General features: G+C 43.7%; 1 protein-coding gene across 1 annotated transcript; it reads left to right on the forward strand.

Annotated features, from left to right (window-relative positions):
* Positions 1 to 3,473: 3,473 nt before the first annotated feature.
* On the forward strand, positions 3,474 to 4,346 carry LOC149429065 (olfactory receptor 6N2-like). Its single transcript, XM_089666771.1, has one exon. The coding sequence runs from the start codon at positions 3,474 to 3,476 to the stop codon at positions 4,344 to 4,346; it is 873 nt and encodes a 290-aa protein (XP_089522897.1).
* The last annotated feature ends 13,781 nt before the right edge of the window (positions 4,347 to 18,127 follow it).

Here is an 18,127-nt window from a genome sequence, read left to right on the forward strand (position 1 = left end):
GAGAGATCACTCTGTGGTGTCTTTTTTCCAAAAAGCAGTCATTTTGAGGGTGTTCAAACTGTCCTGGCATTTCTATTTACAGTAATATATTTTATTCAAAACGTTCCTTTATGTAGTAGAAATAAAAAAAAAAGGCTATTAAAAAGATCATTAAAAGAAAGCTCTATCTGTTAAAAAACATTAAATTTGGTACACTATGGCATGACAGAACAGCTGTCAGTCAAACTAACACAGCACTGAAAACGTGTAATGCTCACCCCAGTACTAGCGGTCAGAGACTATAAATGGTGAATGCGGCTTCATCTATTCCCAGTTTCCTTCATAGAATCAGTCCTACGGCTGAGCACTTCAGGAGTATCAGGACTAGGCTGTTGCACAGCAGGTGAGTAGCCTGTAATGAAATCAAGAGGCAGGTGGTGGTCAGGGAAGGCAACAGAAAACAAGCATAACAGGTGAGGCAGAAATCAGGACAGGTGGCAGACTATAAGTAAAATTTATGGGCAGGCAGAGGTCAGGGCAGGCAGCAAACAATAAGCGTAATCCAGGGTTAGGCAGAGGTCAGGGCAGGCAGCAGACAATAAGCAGAATCTAGGGAAAAGCAGAGGTCATGGCAGGCAGCAAACAATAAGCGTAATCCAGGGTTAGGCAGAGGTCAGGGCAGGCAGCAGACAATAAGCAGAATCTAGGGAAAAGCAGAGGTCATGGCAGGCAGAAAATAGTAAGTATGATGTAGGGTCAGGCAGAGGTTAGGGGGGCAGGCAGCAAACACTAGGCATAATACAGGGTCAGACAGAGGTCAGGGCAGGCAGTAGACAATAAGCAGAATCTAGGGTAAAGCAGAGGTCATGGCAGGCAGAAAATAGTAAGTGTAATGTAGGGTCAGGCAGAGGTTAGTGGGGCAGGCAGCAAACATTAGGCATAATACAGGGTCAGACAGAGGTCAGGGCAGGCAGCAGACAATAAGCGTAATCCAGGGTTAGGCAGAGGTCAGGGCAAACAGCAGACAATAAGCAGAATCTAGGGTAAAGCAGAGGTCATGGCAGGCAGAAAATAGTAAGTGTGATGTAGGGTCAGGCAGAGGTTAGTGGGGCAGGCAGCAAACATTAGGCATAATACAGGGTCAGACAGAGGTCAGGGCAGGCAGCAGACAATAAGCAGAATCTAGGGTAAAGCAGAGGTCATGGCAGGCAGAAAATAGTAAGTGTAATGTAGGGTCAGGCAGAGGTTAGGGGGGCAGGCAGCAAACACTAGGCATAATACAGGGTCAGCCAGAGGTCAGGGCAGGCAGCAGACAATAAGCGTAATCCAGGGTTAGGCAGAGGTCAGGGCAAGCAGCAGACAATAAGCAAAATCTAGGGTAAAGCAGAGGTCATGGCAGGCAGAAAATAGTAAGTGTAATCTGGAACGCTCTACCCCAATTTATCAGACTATCGCCTACTCTGCTCACTTTTAGGCGATCTCTGAAAACCTATCTCTTCAGAGAAGCCTATCCCACCCTCAGCTAATACTGGAATCTTCTACTCTTCCAACCAGTCTATCCCCCACAGTTACCACCTTTTGTACCACTAGCCCCTCCCTCCTAGATTGTAAGCTCCAAGGAGCAGGGCCCTCCTAACCCTCTTGTATTGAACTGTATTGTCTCCCTTTATATTGTAAAGTGCTGAGAAAACTGTTGGCGCTATATAAATCCTGTATGATAATAATAATAATAATAATCTAGGGTCAGGCAGGCAGCAAACACTAGGCATAATATAGGGTCAGACAGAGGTTAGGGCAGGCAGCAGGCAGTAAATTAATATAGGATTAGGCAGAGGTCATGGCAGGCAACAGACAAATACCATAATCCAGGGACAGGCAGAGGTCAGGGCAGGCTAACTACAGTCAAAAATCAAGGATTATAGTATTATGTGCGGAACCAGTATAGACAGAACTGTTACAATCCCAGAGCCCATGGCTTGAGACATTCATTTAAAGTGCTATATTGCCACTGATCATGGGCATAAAGGAGGCTAGGAAGATGGATCCTTCTCAGTTAGGACCCAGGCTGAGGGGAGTGCCACTACTCATCAACAGGCGTATAGAAGGCATTGCAACCAGAGTAGGTAACGGGGCTGAGGCAGCATCAGAGTTGGTGCATGAGGAGGTATAGAAACAGGCAGTGCAGGGCCATGCAGGATGTTCCTAACAAAACTGAAAAATTACCTGGAAATAAAAGGGGTATAACATGCTCATAATGAGGTGGTTAAAGAACATCGGGCACATGCTATATGGTTTGGGGTTTCTATGTTCATGGAGGATATAGCCATGTTTGAAACGCTTCAAGGTAGGTCCAATGTAGTCATTAAAAATATGTTATCATGAAAGATTGCAGAGGCTCATTCTTTAGAACAGAAAACGTCTGAGAAAGAAGAAATGTAAATATTTTCAGAAATGAGTTTAATCCATCTAATTTATCAAAAGGTTTGTGCAATTAATGCGGAGACACCCCGACTGAAGACGAAGAGGTCATCATGAAATTTCAGTGGTCCAATGGTGAAATTCCCTGGCAAAGGAATAGTTGATGGTCGTCAGCATAGCAAGTTGAAATTTGGATTGGACACCTTCCTTACTGTGAGCTGCACCTTGAGCTAGGATGATACAATCAATCAGTGGAGTGACTGAATGAGGAAACAAATTGTAATTTCAAGATGCTTCCAGTTCGCCACTACAATGGGTTTTTGTCTTAGCACAGCTTTGGAACTAAAATGCATTAAATTTGATTGACATTAGTCTTCTTTACACCTTTTAAGTCAATTTGTTACTATGTAACTAGAAGTGAAGTCTAGGTTTGCCACAATTCTTATTATTTTACTCATATTTTGTTATAGTTTTATTTAAATACGCTTTTTTTTATTCAAGACCTTCCACCGCACAAATATACTATATATTTTATATCATATTTGTGCCTTCAGCCACCCCCAATGCCTAGAGGATCATACATATGGGATGAAAATGTTCCTAAATTAATTGTTTATGTAGCATTTTCTGTATATTTCCTAAAGACCCATTTATATGCAAATGTAATTTTGTTTTGGGTTACCCTTTGGTAGTCCTGATAAAGGGGGAGTTTCTGAACCTCTGAATATGCATTTGATTTTTAGTCTACTTAACCCTAAATAAAACCAACGTCTGAACTTTGGTAGGCACACCACCAAATTCTAATCTACGTGGACTCATGCCAATTTTCGGATGTTACTCTTTTGAAGAGTCGCCCTAATAGGAAACCAATTCAGCTTGACCAGAAGAGGCTTCAAAAAAGATCAAGCACCTCATACCTCACACCTACAGCTTTTATTTGCGATCACTGTTTTCTTTTAATCACTGGGCAGATGATGGTGAACCAATCAGAGGTAAAGGAGATATTTATAATAGGATTTCCCGGACTTAAAGCAGAATTCTATGCTCCAGTCTCCCTTATAATGCTTCTTATCTACATGGCGTCTTTGTCGGTCAATGGTACGGTGATTAGTCTGGTCATCATGAAGAAGCGTTTACATAAACCAATGTACATCATCATAGCTAACCTTTCATGTTCTCACCTCCTTTATGACACCGTAACATTACCAAAAATCATAGCCAAGTATTGGTTTGGAGCAACCACGACCTTCCCCGAATGCCTTCTTCAGATGTTCCTTATCCACACCCTGGGCCCCACCGACTCCTACACCTTCATGCTTATGGCTATCGACCGTTTCTTCGCCATCTGCAAGCCACTGCGATACTCCTCAATCTTCACCAGCAAAATCATCGCCATGTGTTGCTGTGCTTGCTGGATTGCAGCAATCAGCACTGCTTTAACAGCCCTGGTGATGAACGCGCAGGCACCTCCTTGTGGTTATAACAAAATCAACACTATAATGTGCACCAACATAGCAGTCACTGCACTGGCCTGCAAAGATGTCTCCATCATCAAGAAGACGACTTTTGTCTTCTCCATGTTTATACAATTTGTGCCGTTAAGTTTCATCATGTTGTCATATATCACCATCATTAATATTATCCGTCTGTCGGCCAGCAATGGGACCTGGCGGAAGGCTTTTTACACCTGCGCTACACATCTCTTTGCAATGACCGTGCACTACGCCCCGCGTGTGTTTGTGTTTCTGGCTAATGAAATCGGCCTGGTTTTTAATGCAGACTTAAGCGTGTTTGTCCTTTGCGTATACTCCTATGTACCACATATATGCAACCCCATTATATACTGTCTCAGAAACAAGGACATAAAACAGACATTTATGAGTTCTGTTATAAGAGGCACGAGCTTTAAAGTGAAGAGTGACGTCATGATTAACACAATTACTAAATGAACAGTACGATCCATTCATAATCAATACATCTTATTGGGAATCCTTTTAATTTAGAAATAAGAATAACGCTCTAATAGAGGGGGGGGGGTAAGGACTGGTAACCTGAAGGGTTTAAAGTTTTCCAGAATATGTAATTGACAACAATGACCAGGAGAGGGGAACCAGTAGACTGGAGCTAATGCACACGGTGATCTTGATGACAGCTTTCTGGCTTTGTACGTGGCTTTTGTTGCTACTTTACATCTCAAGACTGGCTGTCCTCATTTGCAGTCATGGAATGAAACTACAAGTGTAGGGCTAACAAGACCAGCACAACTGAGGTGCTAAAAAGAGCAAGGAAGTGGCCCAGGAGTCCAGAGAAAGGTGTTTCTTAGTCCTGGCCTTCTGTCCTATCTACTGGTCCAAAGAATAATCGTTTACCTTGCCTATTGGTCCTGGAATCAAATTTCCTGTGCTATCCATGGGTGTTAGTATGAGTGGTGTCAGTTGGAGGAACAGTGGTCAATCATTGGTATCAGTGGGAAAAATAGGACACCATCATTGATGTCAGTGGGAGGAATAGTGCCCCATCATTGGTATCAGTGGGAGGAATAGTGCCCCATCATTGGTATCAGTGGGAGGAATAGTGCCCCATCATTGGTATCAGTGGGAGGAATAGTACACCATAATTGGTGTCAGTGGGATAAATAGGACACCATCATTGATGTCAGTGGGAGGAATAGTGTCCCATCATTGGTGTCAGTGGGAGGAATAGTGCCCCATCATTGGTGTCAGTGGGAGGAATAGTGCCCCATCATTGGTGTCAGTGGGATAAATAGTTCCCCATCATTGATGTCAGTAGGAGGAACTGTGCTACACCATTGGTATCAGAGGAAGGTATAGTTCCCCATCATTGGTGTCCATGGGAGGAATAGTGCCCCATCACTGGTGTCAGTGGGAGGAATAGTGCCCCATCATTGGTATCAGTGGGAGGAATAGTTCCCCATCATTGGTGTCCATGGGAGGAATAGTGCCCCATCATTGGTGTCAGTGGGAGGAATAGTGCCCTGTCATTGGTATCAGTGGGAGGAATAGTGCCCCATCATTGGTGTCAGTGGGAGGAATAGTGCCCCATCATTGGTGTCAGTTGGGGGAATTATTATTATTATACAGTATTTATAAAGCGCCAATAGTTCGCTCAGCGCTGTACATTACAAAGGGGGACAAAACATGCGACAGAACAATAAAAATACAATGCAAAACATGAGGGGATCGAGGGCCCTGCTCTTCCGAGCTTACAATCTAGGAGGGAGGGGATGGTGGCACAGGAGGAGAAAGCTGTGGGGGATGGAGTGGTAGGAAGAGTGGAGGTCGTCGGCAAGTTAGCAGAGAGTGGGGTAGGCTTCCCTGAAGAGGTGGGTTTTCAGGGTGCGCCTAAAGGTGCGCTTAAAGGAGAGGAGAGTAGGTGATAATCTGATGGGTTGGGGCAGGGAGTTCCAGAGGAAGAGTGACACCCTGGAGAAGTCCTGGAGGCGGGCATAGGAGGAGGAGACCAGGGAACTAGAGAGAAGGAGGTCTTGTGAGGAGCGGAGTGTGCGTGTTGGGCGGTACTTGGATATTAGGTCAGTGATGTAATAGTGCTACATCATTGGTATCAGTGGATAGAAAAGTTCCCCATAATTGGTGTTTGCGGGAGGAATAGTGCATCATAATTGGTATCATTGGGAGGAATATTGAAATACTGACCCATCATTAGTTTCAATGGGGAGAATATTGCTCCATCATTGGTGTCAGTGAGAGAAATAATGCTCCATCATTGGTGTCAGTGAGATAAATAGAACATCATTGGTATCAGTGGGAGAAATCCTAAAATATTGCTCCATCATTGATTTCACTTGGAGCATTAATTCTCCATTCATTGGTATCAGAGGAAGGAATAGTTCCCCCATCATTGGTGTCAGTGAGATGAATAGTGCCCCATCATTAGTTTCAGTGGGGGGAAATATATGCTCCATCTTTGGTGTCAACAGAAAAAATAATGCCCCATCATTTTGGGGGCCTAGATTGTGGCCAGTAGAAGATGAAAATGCTCTGGCAACTGTAAAAGTAAACAATGCCTCAGATTTGGGGGTTAGTGGGAGTAAAAAAAAGAAACTTATATAGAACCTGTAGTCAGTAGTAGAAGGATCAATGCCAATCATTGGTATCAGTGGGAGGAACAGTGCTCCATCAATGGTCTCAGTGGGAGAAATAATACCCCATCATTGGAATCAGTGGAAGCCAGAGTGTCATATCATTGGTATCAGTGGGAAGAATAGTGCCCCATCATTGGCATCAGTGAGTGGAATAGTGCCTTATCAGTGATGTCAGTGGGAGCAACAGTGCTCGATCATTGGTATCACTGGGAGGAATAGTGCCCCATCATTGGTATCACTGGGAGGAATAGTGCCCCATCATTGGTGTCAGTGGAAGGATTAGTGCCAGATCATTGGCATTAGTGGGAGGAATAGTGCCCCATCAATAGTGTCATTGGGAGAAATACTAAAATACTGCCCCATCATTGGTTTAGTCAGAGTGATAATGTTACATCATTAGTGTCAGTTGGAGGAATACTGAACCATCACTGGTATTAGTGGGAGGAAGAGTGCCCCATCATTTGGAGAAATAGTGCTCCATCATTGGTATCAGTGGGATGGAATAGTGTTCCATCATTGTTATCAGTGGGAGGAATAGTGCCTTATCATTGGTGTCAGTGGGAGGAATAGTGCCCCATCATTGGCGTCAGTGGAAGAAAGAGTTCCTTATCATTGGTATCGGTGGGAGGAATTGTGCCCCTTCATTGGTATCAGTGGGAGGAACAGAGCCCCACCATTGGTCTCAGTGAGAGGAAAAATGCCCTATCAATAGTGTCAAAGGGAGGAATAATGCCCTTTCATTGGTATTAGCAGGATGAATAGTGCCCTATTTTTGGGGAATGGTGCCTTATCAGCAGTATCAGTGGGAGGAACAGTTTTTAGTCCACCAGCAGGGTGTCTCCTTAAAGCAGAGAACCAATCGCCTCATTTGGGGAGGGTGTTTTAGGCAGGGAACGCAGGCTATGACCAAATCCCTCACAGTTTATATCATGGTCAATACCCTTCCCTAGGTACATGTAGCAGCCTAGCCACTAGTAGATTAATATGCAGAATGATATCCTGAATGTCCAGACATCAAATATGAAATATCTTACTATTTCAGCTAGAACTTTATGGCTTTCTACTCTCCTGTAGACTTTAACTAGGGGTGTAAGATATCAGGCGACTCGCATTAAACTGAGCTATCTGAATATATGCTTTGTTCAATTGTATGTATTCCCTATTTTAAGTTATGAAACGTGGTTTTTAAAAGGGACGTATGTTTTATGGCTATTCTGGAATGTGTTTCATGTCCAGTGAAGGACTGGTTTATAGCCTTACGATCATCTCCGAGCAAGAAGCTAACAGACACCCGGGCACCAGCTAATTTGGGATTACAACCATGAAGTGTATCCAACTGTGCCTGATGTCCTTCTGAACCCAGCACACACACACACACACCACATTCCTGAGGGAGGGGGATTGGAGGGAGAGAGAATGATACAAGATGGGGAATCTTGAGCAAGATGGATGACCGCGTCCATATCTGTGTGCAAAATTTTTTACTGTGTGCACAATTGCTACAGTCCCCACCATTGGTCTCAGTGGGAGGAATAGGGATTCATCATTGGTATCAGTGGGAGGAATACTGGAATACTGCCCCATCATTGGTATTAGTGTGAGGTATAATACTCCTTCATTGGTATCAGTGGGAGGAATAGTGTCCCATCTTTGGTATCAGTGGGAGGAATAGTGCCCCATCATTGGTATCAGTGGGAGGAATAGTGCCCCATCATTGGTATCAGTGGGAGGAATAGTGCCCCATCATGGTATCAGTGGGAGGAATAGTGCCCCATCATTGGTATCAGTGGGAGGAATAGTGCCCCATCATTGGTATCAGTGGGAGGAATAGTGCCCCATTATGGTATCAGTGGGAGGAATAGTGCCCCATCATTGCCATCAGTGGGAGGAATAGTGCCCCATCATTGGTATCAGTGGGAGGAATAGTGCCCCATCATTGGTATCAGTGGGAGGAATAGTGCCCCATCATTGGTATCAGTGGGAGGAATAGTGCCCCATCATGGTATCAGTGGGAGGAATAGTGCCCCATCATTGGTATCAGTGGGAGGAATAGTGCCCCATCATTGTTATCAGTGGGAGGAATAGTGTCCCATCATTGCCATCAGTGGGAGGAATAGTGCTCCACCATTGGTATCAGTGGGAGGAATAGTTCTCCACCATTGGTATCAGTGGGAGGAATAGTGCCCCATCATTGGTATCAGTGGGAGGAATAGTGCCCCATCATTGGTATCAGTGGGAGGAATAGTGCCCCATCATTCGTATCAGTGGGAGGTATAATACTCCTTCATTGGTATCAGTGGGAGGGATAATACTTCATCATCGGTGTCAGTGGAAGGAACAGGTGCTCCACCATTGGTATCAGTGAAAGGAATAGTGCCCCATAGATGGTGATCATATTGTCTACACATGCAAGTGTGAAATGGCAAAAGAAATGTTGGAGGAGCCACAAAGAAATAGACCAAGAGCAAACCTTAGAAATTGTAAAGTAGTATTAAATCCTCACATTTTTCAGACTCCAATGCATTTAGGCCAGTTGAGCAAAAAAACCAAGCAAACAAAGGTTTTGCATGAAAAAAAATGTCATAAACATTTATAATCAGATGCAATTATTATCGTAACCTAAGGCTTCCTGGAACTTCGGATCAGGGAAGGAACATTAGGGCATCTCCTGAGCCCTCTCCCCAGGACTCCATGCCTCATAAGTCCAAGCACCTATGGCACCACCATGCATGCCCAGTCTTAGTCCTTTGTTGCTGCCTGTGCAGGCTGGCACAGGCAGCTGGCTTGTGGTCTCTGTCCTGGGAGTGTGCATCTGAGGATGGCCCCATAGAACCCCACAAGGAATTGGAGCCACCCCAGAAGAAGAAACAGGTGGCATTAAAATTCAAATGGCTCAAGAAAGACAAGATATTGGCAGAAACAGCCAATGAAAGAGCTTACCATGTGCTAAGCTTACATGTGAAGTCCAGGTGAGTGCACAGCAGCACAGCCAGTCACAGTCCTCCACCAGCACTTACCTGGAAAAGCAACAGAGAATGCTCAGTATGAGCTATGCAATGGAAAGACGCCTTACCTGAAGCATATCAACATATTTGGCAGCAAAGCATATGAACATGATCCTAAAGAAAAGCATACACAATGGGAACCCTGTGCTAAGGAAAGTATATATGTTTGCTACATTGTGTCTCAAAAGGGTTACAGAAATTTTAGTCAGAAACCAATAAGGTATCAATCATTAGAAGTGTAAATATTAATGAAACACCTATGTGTCAAAAGCCTTATAAAGTGACACAGTCAGCACCATCTGAACAACAACCTGAGCAAGAAGCCCCAACAGTACTACAGGAAAAGGAACAGAATGTCACTGAAATTGAAATTTGGGACAGTGACTTATCCAATCAAAAAGAAACACCTGCAAGCTCCGTCACATCCAGGAAGGGCATAGGTTCATACAGCGTTACACCTGAGCCAGCGCCATGGGAAGAAATGCAAATGCTACCTGTTCATGAGAAGTAAATGTGGATTTAAGTTGCAGATGAAGAGATGACATTCTAAACCAGCTCTATGCTGGAACTCAAAAGGGGCAAGAACTCCAATGGAAACAGATTAACAACCGTTGCAAGGAGTATAAGATCTTTAAGCAATGGAATGGAATACAAGTAAAAGAAGATGGAACATATATGAAAAGTATTCATTCAGTAGGGGTGTGGGTATGCTGTTTATACAGACATACAGTTGCAAGAAAAAGTATGTGAACCCCTTGGGATTACGTGGAGTTTTGCATGAATTGGGCATAAAATGTGCTCTGAACATCATCTAAATCACAACAGTAGAAGAACACAGTCTGCTGAACATAATACTACACAAACATTAGATGTTGCCATGGTTTAATTGCACATAACATGTAAACATTCACAGTGCAGGGAGGAAAAAGTATGTGAACCTTTGGACTTAATACCTGGTTGACCCTCCTTTGGCAGCAATAACCTCAACCAAACATTTCCTGTAGTTGCAGATCAGACCTGCACAACGATCTGGACTCATTTTGGACCACTCCTCTTCACAAAACTGTTTCAGTGTAGCAATATTCTTGGGATGTCTCGTGTGAATCGCTCTCTTAAGGTCATGCCACAGCGTTTCAATTGGGTTGAGGTCAGGACTCTGACTGGGCCACTCCAGAAGGCGTATTCTGTGCTGTTGCAGCCATTGTTTTGTTGAATTACTTGTATGCTTTGGGTCATTGTCCTGTTGCATCACCCATCCTCTGCGGAGCTTCAGTTGGCGGACAGATGGTCGTACGTTTTCCTGCAAAATGTCTTGATAAACTCTGGAATTCATTTTCCCATCAATGACAACAATCCGTCCAGGCCCTGAGGCAGCAAAGCAGCCCCAAACCATGATGCTCCCTCCGCCATGTTTTACAGTGGGGGTGAGGTTTTGATGTTGGTGTGCTGTGCCTTTTTTTCTCCACACATAGTGTTGTGTGTTCTTCCCAAACAACTCAATCTTGGTTTCATCTGTCCACAGTATATTTTGCCAGTAGTGCTGTGAAACATCCAGGTGGTCTTTTGCAAACTTCAAACGTGCTGCAATATTCTTTTTGGACAGCAATGGCTTCCTCCGTGGTGTCCTCCCATGTACTCCATTCTTGTTTAATGTTTTCCTTACTGTAGATGTGTCAACAAAAATGTTAGCATGTGCCAGAGATTTCTGTAGGTCTTTAGCTGACACTCTGGGATTCTTCTTTACCTCATGCAGCATTCTGCGCTGTGCTCTTGCAGTCATTTTTACAGGACGACCACGTCTAGGGAGAGTAGCAACAGTGCTAAACTTTCTCCATTTGTAGACAGTCTGTCTGATCGTGGACACATGAACATCAAGGCTTTTGGAGATACTTTTGTAACCCTTTCCAGCTTCTTGCAAGTCAACAATTCTTGATCGTAGGTCTTCTGAGAGCTCTTTTCTGCGAGGCATGGTTCACATCAGACAGTGCTTCTTGAAACCGGTAAACCCAAAACAGGTGTGTGTTTTTTAAGGGCAGGACAGCTGTCAGCAACACATCCAATATCATCACACTGATTGGAGTCAAGGTTGGCTCACTCCTGGCTCCAATTAGCTCTGGGAGAAGTCATTAAGCTAGGGCCTCACATACTTTTTCCTCCCTGCACTGTGAATGTTTACATGTTATGTGCAATTAAACCATGGCAACGTCTAATGTTTGTGTAGTATTATGTTCAGCAGACTGTGTTCTTCTATTGTTGTGACTTAGATGACGTTCAGAGCACATTTTATGACCAATTCATGCAAAACTCCACGTAATCCCAAGGGGTTCACATACTTTTTCTTGCAACTGTAGGTGCAACAACCATTCTTACATGATATGCTATGTTTAATACTTTCATCCATTAGCTGGTAATGAACAATGGCAATGTAATGTTCTCTCCAGCTGAGTTTAGATGTACAGTTGTGGTCAAAATAATAGCAGTCAGACATCACTAACCGGATCAATCACTGTTTTTGGTAGAAATGATATTTCTACATGGCAAATAATTTCCTAGCAGGTGTAGTAGAGTCATAGAAATCCAACAGACCCAACAGTCATGACATGCATGCTGCTGATTCTGTGTCATTGAATCACTCATTGAGGGGCGTGTTCAAAATAATAGCCCTGTGGAGTTCTATTAGTGAGGTCATTCATTCTTTGAAGAACAGGTGGCAATTATTGCCCTTATTTAAGGAAGGAAGGCAGCAAATGTTGGACATGCTGGTTACAGTGCATTTCTCTCTGAAATTCTGAGGAAAATGGGTCGTTACAGACATTGTTCAGAAGAACAGCGTACCTTGATTAAAAAGTTGATTGGAGAGGGAAAAACATATAAAGAAGTGCAGAAAATGATCGGCTGCTCAGCTAAAATGATGGCAAATGCTTTAAAATGGCAACCAAAACCTGAAAGACGTGGAAGAAAGCGAAAAACTACCATTGTAATGGATAGAAGAATAGCCAAAATGGCGCGGACTAAGCCAACAATCAGCTCCAGGAAGATGAAAGAAGGTGTGACGTTCCCTGTGAGGACTGTTACAATTAGAAGACGCCTATGTGAAGCCAAGCTATCTGCAAGAAGCCCCCGCAAAGTCCCACTGTTGGTAAAAAGACGTGTGCTGAAGAGGTTACAAACTGCCAAAGAGCACATTGACTGGCCTAAAGAGAAATGGCGCAACATTTTGTGGACTGATGAAAGTAAGATTGTTCTTTTTGGGTCTAGTGGCCGGAGACAGTTTGTCAGACGACCCCCAAACACTGAATTCAAGCCACAGTACACTGTGAAGACAGTGAAGCATGGTGGTGCAAGCATCATGATATGGGGATGTTTCTCATACTACGGTGTTGGGCCTATTTATCGCATACCAGGGATCATGGATCAGTTTGAATACATCAGAATACTTGAAGAGGTCATGCTGCCTTATGCTGAAGAGGAAATGCCCTTGAAATGGGGGTTCCAACAAGACAACGACCCCAAACACACCAGTAAACGTGCAACATCTTGGTTCCAGACCAACAAGATTGACGTTATAGAGTGGCCAGCCCAATCCCCGGATCTTAATCCAATAGAAAACTTGTGGGGTGACATCAAAAATGAAGTTTCTGAGGCAAAACCAAGAAATAGAGAAGAACTGTGGAATGTGGTCCAATCATCCTGGGCTGGAATACCTGATCACAGGGGTCAGAAGTTGGGTGACTCCATGCAACACAGATGTACAGCAGTTCTCAGAAACAGTGCTTATACAACCAAATATTCATGAAGTCATTCAAAGGAAAGCAAAATCTTCAAACATTTCTCAGTTTATATAGTGAATGTTTGAGTTTGTAAAGAAGAATACAAACACTGCGATTTTTTTGAACTGTCTAATATTCACTTTTCTTCCATTTTTTTTAGAGGAACAACACAAATTTGATGTATTTTTCTTCATGTTTTGATTTGGAATAGAATGTGTCGTGTTCCCAATGCATTTGTGTGGAAGGAAATAAAAGCTATTAGAAGGATTTTCAGCATTAGTCACTTTTTTCAACACACTGCTATTATTTTGAACACAACTGTATTTCCTATCTCTCTGAGTTTCTGTTGTTTCCCAAAAAATCTATAATATCTATATATACAGTGCATCTAGAGCGTATTCACAGCACTTAACTTTGCCACATTTTATTTTACAGCCTTATTCCAAAATGGATTAAATTCATTTTTTTCCTCCACATTCTACAAACAATACCTCATAATGACAATGTGAAAGAAGTTTGTTTTTAAATCTTTGCAATTTATTTAAAAAAAAAAAAGTACATAAGTATTCACAGCCTTTGCTCAATACTTTGTTGAAGCCCCTTTAGCACCAATTACAGCCTCGAGTCATTGTGAGTATGATGCTACAAGCTTGGCACACCTATTTTTGGACAATTTCTCCCATTCTTCTTTGCAGGACCTCTCAAGCTCCATCAGGTTGGATGGGGAGCATCAGTGCACAGCCATTTTCATATCTCTCAAGAGATGTTCAATCGGGTTCAAGGCTGGGCCACTCCAGGACATTCACAGGGTTGGCCCGTAGCCACTCCTTTGTTATGTGGGCTGTGTGCTTAGGGTCATTGTCCTGTTGAAAGATGAACCCTCGCCCCAGTCTAAGGTCCAGAGCGCTCTGCAACAGGTTTTCATCAAGGATGTCTCTATTACATTGCTGCATTCATCTTTCCTTCGATCTTGACTAGTCTCCCTGTTCCTGCCACTGAAAAACATCCCCACAGCATGATGCTGCCACCACCATGCTTCACTATAGGAATGGTATTGGCCAGGTGGTGAGTGGTGCCTGGTGTCCTCCAGACATGATGCTTGGCATTCAGGCCAAAGAGTTCAATCTTTTGTTTCATCAGACTAGAGAGTTTTGTTTCTCATGGTCTGAGAGTCCCTCAGGTGCATTTTGGTGGGCTACCATTTGCCTTTTACTGAGGAGTGGCTTCAGTCTGGTCACTCTACCATACAGGCAGGAGTGGACTGACAACTCATGGGGCCCCCGGGCAATAGGGGATCATGGGGACCCTTTGTCCTTGCCCACACTCACAAAAACCTATAAAAAAGGTACTGGGGGCATTTCATGGGGCCCCCTACTGACCCTGGGCCCTCAGGCAGTGCACGAGTGCTCGAATGGTCAGTCCTCCCCTGCATACAGGCCTGATTGGTGGAGTGCTGCAGAGATGGTTGTTCTTCTGGAAGGTTCTCCTCTCTCCACAGAGAAACGCTGGAGCTCTTTAACAGTTACCATCGGGTGCTTATTAATGTCACTGGCTAAGGCCCTTCTCCCTCAATTGCTCATTTTGGCCGGGTGACCCGCTCTAGGAGGATTCCTGCTGGTTCCAAACTGCTTCCATTTATGGATGATGGAGGCCACTGTGCTCATTGGGACTGTCAATGCTGCAGACATTTTTTTTGTACCCTTCCCCAAATCTGTGCCTTGATGCAATCCTGTCTTGGAGGCCTACGGACAATTCCTTGGACTTCATAGCTTGGTTTGTGCTCTGACATGTTCTGTAACTGTGGGACCTTCTATAGACAGGTTTATGCCTTTCCTAAGCATGTCCAATCAACTGAATGTCCCACAGGTGGACTCCAAGTTGTTGAAACATCTCAAGGATGATCAGTGGGAACACAATGCACCAGAGATCAATTTTGAGTGTCATGGCAAAGGCTGTGGATACTTATGTACATGGGGGATTTTCTTTGTTTTTTATTTTTAATAGATTGCAAAGATTTCAAAACAAACCTCTGTCACAATGTCATTATGGGGTATTTGTAGAATGTTAAAGGGAAAAAATGAATGTAATCCATTTTGGAATAAGGCTGTAACAAAACAAAATGTGGCAAAAGTTAAGCGCTGGGAATACTTTCTGGATGCACTGTGTATGTATGTATATATATATATATATATAGATAGATAGATAGATAGATATACACATACACACACACACACACAGCTTTCAAACCACTGGTCCACAGAATATTCTGTTATCCTCAGCTTGTTGGTCCTGGGACTTGCATTTTTGCATGTTTCATCTATTGTCCAAAGAATATTCTGTTATACCCTGCTTGTTTGTCTGTTGACTTGGCCTTCTTTGCTGTCTGATGGTCCAAAGAATAATTTTTTTAAATACGGGTTGTTGGTCCTAGGACATGGCCTCCTAAACTATCTACTGGCCTAAAGAATATTCTATTATACTCAGGTTGTTGGTTCTGAGACTTAGCTTCATTTACCATCTACTGTCCAAAGAAAATTCTGTCATACCATGTTTGATAATCTATGGACTTGGCGTTCTTCGCTCTCTGCCAGTCCAAGAAATATTCTGTTACATACATCTTGTTGGTCATGGAATGTGAACTCCTGTACCATCTACTGGTCCAAAGACTGTTCTGTTTCAAACAGTTTGATGGTTCTAGACCAGGGGTGTCCAAACTTTTTTCAAAGAGGGCCAGATTGGATGAAGTGAACATGGTGGAGGGCCGAACATTTTTCCGAGCATTCTTTGAACCATTACAATTAAATGCAAATAAATTATTTTATGCCAAGTTAATTGCAAACGACGTACTTTTCATTTCATAACATTAAGATCAACTGACAGCTGAGTTTTCACAATGTATTGAAAATAAATTTAAAAAAAACTTACCTGCACTAATGTGAAGGGTGAAAAAGGTAGCTGGAGCTGAAGTCTCTGCTCGGCAGCCGGGAGGGGAAGAGAAACACACTTCACGCTGGAAGCCCGGCCCTGACGTCACCGCCCTCTGTCGCTCCCAGCGCGGCGCAGTCACGCATGCGCACTGCTCTCAAGCAGAAGACTGTCTGCCACAGAAGGGAGGGCCGTGCGACAGCCGCATTTACACAGACCAGGGAGAACGCGCCGCAATCAGGCATGCGCACTGCCCTCTGCTCTCAAGCAGAAGACTGTCTGCCATAGAAGGGAGGGCCGTGGGAGGGCCACATTACACAGAGCAGGGAGGGCTGTTGGAGGGCCGTATTAAACCGACCCCTGGGCCGTAAATGGCCCGCGGGCCGGACTTTGGACATGCCTGTTCTAGACTTTGATCTGCTATAGTATCTACTAGTCCAAAGAAAACTCTGTTATACGCAATTTGTTGGTCTTGGGAATTGACATACTGTATCATCTAGTGGTCCAAAGAAAATTCCTGTGCATTCTTGTTGGTCCTAGGACTTCGCCTCATGCACCATCTATTAGTCCGAAGAATTTTTCTGTTATACACCAAATATTCTGGTGCCATGCTTTGAACAAGGGAGGATTGTACTGTTAGTTGTCTGCCTCTATCCCCTGGCTTTAGGCTGCATTCACACTTGAGCGATTTGTAGCTTGAAGCTCGAAGCTCCATAAACGCCCAAACTTAAAAAATCATTTGTTCTCTATGGTGCCTGTGGCACCTTATCACATGAACAGGCACCATAGAGAACAATTGATTTCTAAGTTTGAACGTTTTTAGAGCTTCAAGTTACAAATAGATCAAGTTTGAATGCAGCCTTAGGGACAAGGTACTAAAAGCTGCAGGAATCTAGCTTCATAGGAGACCCCCGAAACTGCTGACTTACTGAAACTGGCCGTGATGTACCTGGATAGATGTGAACGACTGGCTAAAAACACTACTTGAACCTTTTCAGCTAACATATCTAAGACATCTATGATCAAGATTATTCATACTATTTCACAGCTTAGGCGGTTACCATTTTATTGCCACTGTTATAATGGTTAACATTCAGCCTTGTGGTTTGTACGTTGTAAAATAGTACTTCATTTTGAATTGAAGTGATTATTTTACTCTTAAGAATTTGTGTTCCATCTGGGGACCATATCATTCGTGAAATACAATAATTGGCAATTATAGAACTCTGTGGGGGATAGATGTCGGTTTCTTACTCAGCTAATTTATCACACTGGAGACAATGTACATTTGTGCAGTAAATGATTGTGCACCAAAGCACCATGATTTCCCCTGTTACCATAGCTGCCATTAAATTTATCCAATCCTCTTTATTGACCACCTCCCGTCCAGCCGTTGTATATAAACGGCCGGACGGTGGCAGTGCAGGGGTGGGTGGCTGTTTATAAAAGGCCTCCCCGCCCCCTGCTTGTGCGCGCTCCCTGGGAGCGCGCAGCACCGCAATTCGATGCCCGTTGTGTCCTCCGGACACAGTGGAACACCGATCGTCGTATGGGACCTCTGTGCGAGGTCCCGATCATGTGATCACTGATTGCACTGATTGGCCAATCAGTGATCACATGCAGAGTAGTAAGCAAGATGTCACTTCTGATATCATTGCTTACTATGTGTTGAATCTGTGAATGATCACAGAGGTCACATGGTACAGGGCTATTCGCAACAGCCTCGTACCATATGACAAGCTGTGACCAATCACAGCTCACACAGTATTTCTCAATGGCTGCAAGAATGCAGCCAGAGAGAAGGAGAAATGATTGCTTTTACAGCCTTTATGGGTGTAAAAGCAATCAGTGTAAAAAAAAAAAAAAAAAATCTTCATCGCCCCCCACAAGCGGTACAGTGTTACCAT

This window comes from Staurois parvus, unplaced genomic scaffold (genome assembly GCF_062004578.1).
Source record: "Staurois parvus isolate SC_StPar_1 unplaced genomic scaffold, SC_StPar_1.0 ptg002832l, whole genome shotgun sequence".
NCBI lineage: Eukaryota > Metazoa > Chordata > Amphibia > Anura > Ranidae > Staurois > Staurois parvus.

Coding starts and splice junctions, on each gene's coding strand:
- LOC149429065 (XM_089666771.1), top strand. CDS start 3,474: ATGGCGTCTTTGTCGGTCAATGGTACGGTGATTAGTCTGGTCATCATG.